The sequence below is a fragment of the Fukomys damarensis genome, unplaced genomic scaffold (genome assembly GCF_012274545.1).
Source record: "Fukomys damarensis isolate Sample0158 unplaced genomic scaffold, DMR_v1.0_HiC HiC_scaffold_27, whole genome shotgun sequence".
Classification (NCBI taxonomy): Eukaryota; Metazoa; Chordata; class Mammalia; order Rodentia; family Bathyergidae; genus Fukomys; species Fukomys damarensis.
The window spans coordinates 37,604,652-37,616,305 of record NW_022900939.1 but is presented as its reverse complement, the minus strand read 5'-3'; the positions used below and the strand labels follow the sequence as shown (position 1 = coordinate 37,616,305).

Here is an 11,654-nt window from a genome sequence, read left to right as displayed (position 1 = left end):
GGGTAGGGGAAGGGTAATAGGGGAAAAGAAAAAAATGTGAGAAAATGAAAAGATGGAAATAAAGTGTTTGTAAATGGGGAGGGGAAGAGGGGGTGAAGGGAGGGCAGGGACAAGGAGAAAAAATGAGAACCAAGACCTGTCATGTAAAGGTGCAAGATCCCAATAACGAATGTAACTGTACTGTATGCCTAAAATGTACCAATAAAGTCAATTAAAGCTGAAAAAAGAAGATTCTAAATTTCTCATCCAGTAAACATCAAACGTCCTTCAGGAGATTTGTTTATCGCCTTTTTCCATAATGGCAATTATTTCAGAATTATCACTACATTTGTTGTTTTTCTTTGCTAACACATTATTTTATTTACCATTTTAATAAAAATCAGGACTGAGAAGGTCTAATATTCATTTTTCTGTCCATGGGACAAAATACCTGACACCCACAACTTAAAGAAGAAATTTTTTTTTTTTTTTGGTACCGGGGATCAAACTCTGGACCTTGCACTTATGAAGCAGGCGGCAGCACCACTAAGCTAAATCCCCCGCTAGAAGAAGTTTTTTGTTGTTGTGTAGTTTCAGTAGATTCAGTCTGTGGCTGGTCTGCACTGCGGCAGAAATGGCAAGACAGAGGACGGAAGAGAGCTGTGTGAGGAAGCAGAGAGAGAAGCAAAGAGAGTGAGAGATACCTTTGCAGGTCATGTCCTCAGTGACTGGCAATCAAAGCAGCACCAGCCGTACCGTTCTACTCGGTGAGGGAGGTTGGTGCTTTGTAGAAGACCGAGTGTGCAATGTTTTTCATTAGTGCCAGTTAAAACTTGTTTGCAAATCTATTGGGTAGACCTTCACTTTATGAGGCTGGCAGAGAGGAGAGCTGTTCTCACCAGTGTTTTGTGTGGAAGAAAGTGAGGACTGGGCTACAGCAGCTTTGAAACCCCTTAGTCTGAGGGAACAGCAGCACTTTGGATACTTTTTCTGGACGCCTGCACATGGGGAATCCTTTGGGCATAATTTCACACCAGAGTGCTGATGGCAAAACTATTCAGCTACTAATTCATTTTCCAGGCATGACTGGGAGCAAATGCAGATTCATCTTTCTATTTGTTCCCTGTAAGTTTCATTATCAAAAAAATATTTAACATAGTTGATATTTCTAATTATGTATTACAAAATTTCATTATTCACTTAGGATATTTGGGAATTCTAAGTTCATTAAGTTTGGGAAGTCCACCTCTACTCCCTTTGGGAGCATTGTTTCTTTCCTTGATAAAATAGAGCTGTCTGATTGAATTTTGATTTTGGTTTTTGAGTCAAGGGAAAGAAAAAAACTCATTTTTTTTTTTTTTTTACATGAACGTGGCAGTTGACAGTGGGAATTGGAAAATCAAGATTCTACTTGCTCTGCCAGAATTTGTTAAATGAAAAGCAATTATGCTGTTGAAGTAGATTTTATAGGTGACATCAAAGACTGACATCGGGTTGAAATCTTTAAAACCTTTCTAGATAATAAAACTAGGTTAGCGTGTGCAATGCACAGAATTCCACATGTCAGTTGCTTCTGGGAGCGGTACAGTGTTCACTTGTAAGACTCTGGAATCCTGTGACTGGGGAAGAATGGATTTGTGCTTATCCACCTAAGTGCTGTCTGTAAGAGGTCATGAGATTGTGAAGCGTAATCTCTGAAAAGGAAGGAAGGGTGTCCCTCAGCATAGAATAAGTGGTGTCTGTAAGTGTTGCCTTTGTGCAGCAAAACTGCAGAAACAGTTGGCACATCCCACACTGATATAGACTAAATAAACTTGGGACTGGGCGAAAAAAATAAAAAGAGGAGAATGGGCTCAGACTATGACTTAATGGGAGCAGAAGTCCATCCATTGTGGGATCTTTTGGGATTTTTTTTTTTCTTAAATCTCATGATAAAAGAGATGAACTACAGATTGGGTTTTAAAAATTTGATAACAAAAAAATTTGAAGGCATAATTTGTAAGAAAACAGAAATTAATGTTTGGCAAGGAAAATCCAATATTAATAATATTTACTGTAAACATTTACATGCTGTATTTTGATATAATCAATAACTTTTTACATGTATGGGATGAGAGATCATTCTGTCTGGATAAAATAAATACAATATTAAAAATCCAAATCAAATTTATAAAGAAAAGGTACCAGCTCCTGATTTTAAGCTGATGTCTAACAAAGATCGAGGAAGACTGAGGCTACTTTTTAAGCAGCATTTAAAAATATATGAATCTGACATAGCGCTGGGCAACACAGAGCTTTGTTGTACAAGCTAGAAATTTGCAATAACGTTTGAGGACTCCTTCAAAAGTTCTGTGAGTCACTTTGACCTTTATGTCGTCTGTATGAGTCTCAGCTGGGATCAGTTGTTTCTTCTGCAGTACTATCACGTATGCATTCCGGTTTTTAATGAATATACCTGTCTTTCTTTCCCACGGAGACAAGTTCCGAACCAGAAAGTTTGACCCTCATCTGTATCACTTATCCTTGATGGCAACTAGCACATGCCTCCTACAGAAATGACACGAGATAAATATTTGTGGAACGAATGCCCATAAAGGGAAATGACATAATTAATCAAGTAGACAGAATCACATTAACCCGACACGAGGCCCCGACCGGAAATAATTCTCTTGTCATCCCGCTTCCGGTATCATGCTCAGTGTGCCCCTGGGTGTAGATGTTGCTATACCGAGGTGCTAAGTTCAATGAGTATATTCATTCCATTGTAACTTTGTGACACGTGTCCCAGACACGTCTGAGGTCATAACGAACTGATTTGCACGATATTTAACGACAAAGCACTTCGGGCTCCTATTTCAGTATAAGGACAGAGCCGCGCGCTGATGCCAGCTGGCTTGGGCAGTGTGCTCGCGTGCCTGGCGGGACTGCACGGAGGAGACTGTTCTGGCACCGAGCCAGCCAGACACCTCAGAAACATGGACAATTTCCTTTTAAACTAATAGCTTTGGACTTTTGTCAGGTGGATAAGTTAAACCCTGTGATTTTCAAGTACTCAAATGCAAGAAAAATCTGCAAAGGGAAAGGTAAATTAAAATAGAGCTTTTCCTCCTAAATATTCCTCAGTTATTAGTACTATTGTATGTTCGTTCTGTCAGCCCAAGTCAGTGGCACTGGAGCTCCAGAAGGGAATGTAAACTCCTCCCCAGATCTATCGACCCTTACCTGCCCTGCATTTCAACTTCCTGAAGGCAGCAATCCATCTGTTGGAGCCATATGGAAGCCTCTCCATTGTCAAAGCCACACATTGTAAGTTCTGCTTCATTATTTTAAGTTCTGCATCACCATTTTGGGTTATGCTACCTCTAAAATGACAATCTATAGTGTACAATGAGAGCTAACACTTAGTGTGCGGTTATATATCAGATCCTGATTTTTTTTTTGTTTGTTTGTTTTTGAGACAGGATCTCACTATGTAGCTGAGGCTTACCTGGAACTCACTATGTAGTCCAGGCTGGTCTCAAACTCACAGCGAGATCCTCCTGCCTCAGCCTCCCGAGTGCTGGGATTACAAGGGTGTGCTACCACACCCGGATCAGATCCCGATTTAATACCTTTCCCAGATTCTCTTGTGGTCTTACAAATATCCTATTTATCCCAGCTCTACAGCTAGTAAGGAAGAGCTAGGATTTGATCTCTGCAGTCTGGCTACAGAAGCTGTCTGTTCTGCCTTCCAGTGTAGACAAGAGATGGATGAAAAAGGATTAAGAGGTGTTATGAGCATGTACCAACTCCCCATGATGAATGTTACCATTACATACTTCAGTGTGTACTAATAAAAATGAAAATGAAAAAAAGAGGCCTTGGGATATCTGCATGCAGATTGGGTCCTCTTTTTTTTTTTTTTTTTTTTTTTTTTTTTTTGAGACAGGGTCTCACTATGTAATTGGGACTGACCTGGAACTCACTATGTAGCCCAGGCTGGTCTTGAACACACAGCGATCCTTCTGCCTCAGCCTCTTGAGTGCTGGGATTACAGGCATGCACCACCACACCCGGTGAGTCCTCATTTTATACTACATACAAAAATCAACACACATTGTTTAAAAGACTTAAGTGTAACACCAAAAACTGTAACGTTACTAGAAGAAAACACAGGGGAAAAGCTCCACAACATGGGTCACTCTTGCACTATTCGCAATAGCCAGGGTATGAATTAACCCGAGTCCCTCCAATAAATGAGTAGATCAGGAGAAGATGGGCTGATGTGTGGCACGTGTATGTGATCCTAGCACTCTAAAAGGCAGAGGCAGGAGGATGGCAAGTTTGAGCTTAGCCTGAGCAATTTAGACATTTAACAAGAACTGTCTCAAAGTGAACAATTCTAAGGGGCTGGGGATGTGGCTCAGTATGAAGGCCCTGGGTTCAATCCCTAGCACCGCACAAAAGGGGGGATGTAGAATATATACACAGCTGAATACTATCCAGCCTTCTTCAAAAGATGTCACTCATGGCAATGCGGATGAAACTGAGGAGCACCATGTGGATGAAACGGCCTATTGCAGGCAAGGGAGGCAAGGACCAGCAAGAAAGAGTGCAGTGGCATCCAAAATTTCAGTGTGATATTGAAGATTGTGTGTCTGAGTCGATTCCCTTAACGTTACAGCCTCAAGGTGCAACTATTTCCCTACAAATGACTCAAGTGTATCCTTCTTTATGACAGAGCAGTGCTCGATTGTGTATAAACACCACATTTTCTATATCTATTCAGCTGTTGAAAGGCATAGAAGCTATTTCCAAGAGTTAGCGATTATGAATTGCGCTGCTATAAACATGAGTGTGCATACATCACTGTGGTATCATATCTTGAACTCTTTTGGGACCATGCCCACTTTTAATTTGAGTCTTAATTTGAGGGGTCTAAGTCTTTTGAATTTTTTTGCATGTTCTACATATTAGTCCTGTGTCTAAGAAGTGGCTGGCAATTTTTTTTCCCATTCTGTGGGTTGTCTCTCGACTCTGTGGGTGGTTTCCTTTGATGTGCAGAAGATTTTTCATTTGATGTGATCTGTTTTCTCGATTCTTGGTATTATTTTTGTGCAACCAGTGTTTTGTTCAGAAAGCTTTTGCCTGTGCCTATGTGTTCAAGAGTATTATCTATTTTTGTCTTCCAGCAGGTTAAGTGTTTCTGTTCTAATATGTAGGTCTTTGATCCATTTTGATTTTAGTTTTGTGCGTGCTGAGAAATATGGATCTAGGGCCCATGGACCAAGGTTTGAGGCCTGGGTGCTCCCTGGAAATTCACTGGTGTGAGTGCAAAGGCACGAAAGGCTGAGAGAAGCTGCATTGTGATGTGCACAGGTGATGGACGCAAGAAGACCAGCACCCACTCAGACAGAAGGGGCCTTTTCAAATGCAGGCCAATTTCCTCCTAATTTTCATTCCATCTGGGCTGTAGGTAATTCCATGGTGCCACCCACAAAGAGGACATCCCTCTATGCTGGCTGACACGCTAGTCATTCTAGAAAATCCCCAGACACACTCAGAAGTGTGGTTCACTAATCTGCTGGATGTTTCCCCATCCAGTCAAGCTGGCCTCGGGATGAAGTGTTACACAGAGAAACAAGAAACCCCCAAATAGTGATTAAATCAGTTCAGTGGGTTAGGTTAAAAACTCTTCAGGTGTCTTTAGGATGTTACCAAATCCGTCTTTTTCTTTCACTCCCAAAACAGTTGCATCTGTTTTGATGACCCAGTGTTATGCTGCTTCTGTAATGCCTGCTATCCTTTGATCTGAAGATACTTTGCTTCTCAGTGGATGAAGAGTAACCCTTAAATTCTTTCATTGCAATGCTTGTGTGATATTTCTGTTACTAAGATGGGTGCCTTTGTCATAGATCCAGTCAAAGTTTCTTTTTTCGTTTTTAACCTTCCTGGCCCCTAAGTAAGTCCTGACTACAAAAGAGATGGCTTTAAAATCATCCTGGAAGAATGCATGATCATTAAGAAATGTAACTGTTGGGAAGAAAATTACTTTTTTTGTTCATAATTTAGTCATGAGCTCATGTTCTAAATAGGGTTATTCTGATAACACCGTATCATCTTGATACATCAGTTTACAAAGGTTATATTTCATTATTCATGTGTGTGTGTGTGTGTGTGTGTGTGTGTATATATATATATATATATATATTCAATTCACCTTCTGAACTCTTGATGGACTCACGTGTTCTCTTCAGACCTGTCTGGCTTCTCGTGTCACTCCTTGATGATTGTCCTTTACTTGGACTTCACTTTTTACTCTTTTCTAATTTATTGTCTACTTGTTGCTAGAGTGATTATGCTAGTTTTTTGAGCCTGTAGATAATCACCTTGTGAGTAGTATTACTCACAAGCAGAGGTCACTGTATTATAGTCATGGATTTGAAGTCAGGAATTTGGAGAAGGCACAGAACGGCGGATGAGTCCCTGTTCTCTGGTGTTTGGAGCCTCACTTGGGAGTACTTCAACAATCAAGGGTATTTCAAATACCTGGAAGGTGGAATCATCCCTTACTCACCTGGCTGCTTTCTCAGCAGGGACAGTTAGAAGGCCATGAGTGTAGATAGGGGAAGCCACTGTGACCTCTCCAAGATGGTGTCATTGGAATCTTCCCGTGGACTTTGGCTTATTCCAGGGAGAACAGACAAAGAGAAGCAGGTGGAAATTTGTGGCCTTGTGTGACTTGGTCTTGGAAATGACTCCATTTTCTCAATCTGTGTTTGTTGAAGCAACCACAAACCTGGCCAGATTAAAAGAGAGGAAATATATATTTCACCTCTTGAGGGGGACAATGTCAAAAAATTTAAGGTTCTCTGAAGAAAACCACTATATTGATTTATATAAATCTGATCAAGAAATTTCCTGAATTAAAATACTTTTCCTTCTTCCTTTACAGTGGACTAAATTGAAGCATTTGGCATGAATACAAAAAATTTATAACAAGACAGCACAGTCTTATTAAAGCAGAAACCATAAAAAGAAAAAGTATCAAATAAAAATAAATTAAAAGGCTTTAAATATAAATGTGCAGCTACAAGATGAAATGTCACAGACAAACTTAAGAAGACAAAAAACAAAATATGAAAAGTTTTCTAATAGTGACCCTCACAAGATTATGTTAATATGTAGAGTGGTTATGGATTTAGAACAGAAAGACAGCTTGTTTGATAAACGAGTAAAGGAAATGAAGAGACATTTCTCAAAAAGGTAATACATATAATCAGACTAATTATTGAAATGCAAATTGAAAAGAAATAATGCCTTTATCTTTTGATTTGCTTTAGTCTAATATCTGGAAAAATTTAAAGAGTTTGTAGAAACTCTTGTGAAATAAGCACTTTCGTACAGTGCCTTTAGTACAGCATGTTGGAATAAACTTTCTAGAGCACATTTTAGAAATATGTATCAAAATATTTAAAAAGTAAAATGCGTTCCTCCTGTATCATGGTTTCAAGGCCAAAAATTTATTCTCAAGAAACACAAGATGAACAAAGATAAATTAAATGCTGATCTATTTATTCATGTAGCACATAATGAAATAGTCGCACAATGGACTGTATACATAGTTTTATATATATATATATACATATTAGTTTATATATATATACATATTAGTATATATATATATATATCAGTTTGAAAGTCATCTAGAATCACAACACTTTGAAGAAAAAATAGTATTTAATAGCTAATGAAATACTTCTCATGAAATATTCTTCCCATTAGTGGTAACCATTATTAATTTGTTTAGTTATTTTTTTCTTGAAATTTACTTCCACATTTGAAAGCAACATGTTGTTATACCACTTACCAAATTTCCCTATATACGTTGACTTCCGGTTGGTAAAATAGGGAGTCGTTCTCTGGACAGCCCAAGCCCAAACAACCGTGTTTCCCGTCCTCACGATACAGTTATGCCACATTTTCAGGGTTAAATCAGTATTACTCTGGTAATTTGTTCCAGCAGCCCTAGAACATGTTTTTTTGTGTGTTTTGAGACCGCTTATCATTTTGCTTTGTTTCTTGATACTTACGTTTTCAAGTGTGTAGTACAGTTGTTTCATTGCCTGTTACTGGGTTTGGGTGTGTCTGTTTCCTTATGGCTGAATTTCAGTCCTGTATTTTGGCAGAAATGGACTAGCTGATGTTGTATCCTTTGTGCATCGCCTGTGTGTTATACCAATTTATATTATTGATGATCTCTAGGACCAGTTGCTCTTGGAACCCAGAGTCACCGTGTAAGATGCCTGGCTGTCCTGAGTGCTAGGCTGTGGGAAAGCCTAAGCTGGCAATGTGAAAAAGGAAAAAGAGAAGCCCATCGACCTCTGAAATGTCCAAGCCTTCAGCCACGGAGAGCTGCACCAGATGAGGTTCCAGATGACACAAAGCAGAGGTAAGCTGAGATGTTTCTTATTATTTTGAGGGAATTACTCTGGAGAATAGAGCAGCAAAGTACCCTGCATTGTCTGCATACCCCGACAGCCAGCACTAGCAGGAGCGGAGAGGGGAGAAGGAGGATGCAGTTTTCTCACGTGGGGCGGTGCAGATTCGTACTGGTCCTCCAGTGGTTCAGTTCAATGTGCTGCTCTCAGTCACTGTTACTATTGCCTCAGAGGCTTGAGCCTCGCTGGTTTAGTTTCTCTAGCACTTGTGTGTTCTTCATCTTTCCAGAGTGATGGAAAATGTAGCAGCTGCTTGACCACGTGCGATGGGAGGTTGGATTTGGGATTTTATTCCTTGTAGTCCTCTCACTGAGTTTTGCTCAGCCCCATTTCTTGCCCCTTCATTCTTCTGATTCATTTGGCTTTCAAGTCTTTCCGGTGTTCTGCCCATGCAGTAACTTGCCTTTCTTGCTTTTCCCTTGGCGGGACTTGAGGCTCCCATTCTTGCTTCTGATCCATAACAGTTATAATTTGCCCATCTGCTCCTCATCTTTCAAGGTTTCATTGATATTTCCTGCCTGCAGTCATTTTAGCTTCCTGTCTCTTTGTCCTGTGGGTTTATAATTTTAATTTTTTCATGTAATTTTAGTGAGTTTTGGGAGAGGATAGGTAAATATATCTTACATAAGAAAGTTATGAATTACTTGTAGAACTTTCAAAAATCCATGCATGTTTCATTTAGAAAAGAATTGATCATTTCACATTTCTATACCTGCCTTTATTTTCAGGGGTAGAGGGGAAAGTTTATAATGGACTTCCTAATTTTTATAGTTGGGTGTACTGCATAAGAAAAGAAAGCTTTAAAATATATTATAAGAGTTGTTTTACTTATGGCAAATATGATTGAAGAGCCCATGGGAAATCGTTCTATCATTTCTTAAGTGCAGCTGCCTTTTGCGATAAAACTATTAGTGCATCTTTAAATGAAAAATATCAAATCTCTGAACTGTCTACAGCTTTCCACTGAATGTGTTCCTATTACGGTCTGTAATTATTCTGTAAGGAAGCAAATGTTTTAACATCCATTATAAAGTCTAGTAAAAATTTCAGTGAGTTATGAAATCTTTAGAAACATCTTGGGAACTTCATGACTATAACTAAAATATATTGACATTTGATGAGGTTGGGATCAGGATGGGGCCGTCCACTTAAATTCCTGGAATCAAGAGCCTCATTAAGTCTTTTTTCAACAGAAAAAAATGAGCTCTATAAAGTTACCCTAAGGGAGATACTTTCCAGTCACAATAAAGTCCACTAAAACTATTGTGCCCTGCGTGCTTTGGAAATGAATTTGGTAAACAGATTTTTGAATAACTTACCTTCTTTTCAACATGCAAGTCCTATTTTCATTCAGTGAGCAAAAAAGCCATCATTTTGATCAAATGGAATCACTTGTCAACCTACTGTGGGCGCATACATCTCTCCTCTCTGCTTTGCAGTTATTATACAGCGAATGGTCTGAGCCATTTTCAGATTAATTGTAGACAGAGGAAGTGTCTTGGACTGAGTGTGATTACTTTACCCTCACACTGCCCTGGTTTGCTATGTAGCCTTAGTCAATTTATTTTATCTCCTTGAATTTACATTTATCTACACAATAGAAGAATTGAATGAGATGCCCACTAAGATGACTTCTTCCTATGAGGACCACTGCTTTGCAGGATGGAAATGGAAAGCTGGAGCCCGCTAGTTAAAATGCCCCTGTGATGTCATTAAGAGCTCAGCACATCTCTGGAACAGCTGCTTTTACAGCTCCTGGAAACTAACGAGGACAGCTTTGGCGCATTTTCAGGGGTCAACAGTAATTTAAAGGAAGCAGTTCAGGCAGGCACCATTTTCTTTTATTACTGAGTGAAGTTTTTTTTTTTTTTCAAATACTTATTGAGGTGATGTGAGAATTAGAAAACAGTGACTCACTGATGAAGAAATGAAAATTAATAGAATCTTAAGAAAGCCAGAGTTATTGGTATCTACTCTTGATTTATTGCCTCAGTAGGATGAAGATTAGATTCATCCTCGGGGTGAAAGATGCGACCGGGAAGCGGCATTCTTCTCTAACTGAACACGGTGAACAGATTTTTATGATGAAGCGGGGCCATCAGCACTTAGTTTCCATCTATCTCAAGTGTATTTTAGTTGAACTGTAACTTACATCTGATACTTGAACCAACATTTTAGTATGGTAAAGTGGGAGAATCATGAATCTCTAGCAGTTTGGTCAAGTCATTTTCTTTAGCGTATTACCCAGTTTAAACTTCACAGAGGAAAATCAGGACCAGTTAGATCTCTGGCAAAATTATGTTAATTATAATGATTTGCTTTTCAGCCTTTTTTCAGTGTCAACTTTTTTATTTCAAAGGAAAGACTCCCCCATATGGTAAATTAAGGCAGCTATGAAGAAGAGCTGTTCTGCTGAGAGCTTTCTTCAGGGATCCTGCAATCACATAGCATAGACTGTGGCTGTTAAACTTGGTAATGTGAATTCCAAAGTTCCACAAGTGGTCCAGGGAACCCAAATCTCATGCTTTGTTTTTGTTTTTTTAAAATACGAATTCAAAAAGCTTGTAGAGTGATTTTGATGATCAGTTTTGTCTGAGACCTGTTGATTTTCATGCCTTCATATTTTAATGACCATAAAGGAAAGAGTTTAAAGAAAAGTTCTGATTCTGGGATATTCATTCCTTGCCTATTCTTGGATTGCTAGTCTAGGTTCACAGCTCTGGAAATTGTTGCTTACAGGGCTCACTCATTAATTCAGTTACTCAATGTGCATTTACTGGACTTAAACTATGGGCAAGGTGTGCTGCCTTGACTGATTTTGAAAGAACTCACAGTTTTATGGGAAATATCATTTGGACATGATTATAACAGAGGTACTGCAATAAAACTGTCTAGTGTGTACTGATTATAACCTGAACTCTAGATTCAATTTTAAAACTTATTTCTATAACGAAATTCTTTTATTTATTTATATTTTTTTCAGCTTTATTTGAGTTTATTGGTACATTTTAGGGATACAGTACAGTTACATTCATTATTGGGATCTTGTACCTCTACATGACAGGTCTTGGTTCTCATTTTTTCCCCTCGTCCCTGCCCTCCCTTCACACCCTCCTCCCCTCCACCTTTACAAACACTTCATTTCCATGTTTTCATTTTCTCACATTTTTTTCTTTTCCCCTATTACCCTTCCCC

The 11,654-nt window shown here is 39.0% G+C and overlaps 1 protein-coding gene across 1 annotated transcript; it reads left to right on the top strand.

Moving 5' to 3' along the window:
• The first annotated feature begins 2,670 nt into the window (after nt 1-2,670).
• LOC104857837 lies at nt 2,671-10,606 on the top strand. The gene is made up of 4 exons (XM_010617917.1): nt 2,671-2,711; nt 2,839-3,062; nt 8,224-8,410; nt 10,456-10,606. The coding sequence occupies exons 1-4, from the start codon at nt 2,671-2,673 to the stop codon at nt 10,604-10,606; spliced, it is 603 nt and encodes a 200-aa protein (XP_010616219.1).
• Nucleotides 10,607-11,654: the final 1,048 nt, after the last annotated feature.

What these genes read in the sequence shown, in the direction of transcription:
- LOC104857837 (XM_010617917.1), top strand. Translation starts at nt 2,671, where the DNA reads ATGCTCAGTGTGCCCCTGGGTGTAGATGTTGCTATACCGAG. An exon ending in GTAGATGTTGCTATACCGAG is followed by an intron (nt 2,712 to 2,838) that starts GTGCTAAGTTCA and finishes CTCCTATTTCAG; the next exon opens with TATAAGGACAGAGCCGCGCG. An exon ending in AAAAATCTGCAAAGGGAAAG is followed by an intron (nt 3,063 to 8,223) that starts GTAAATTAAAAT and finishes GATGATCTCTAG; the next exon opens with GACCAGTTGCTCTTGGAACC.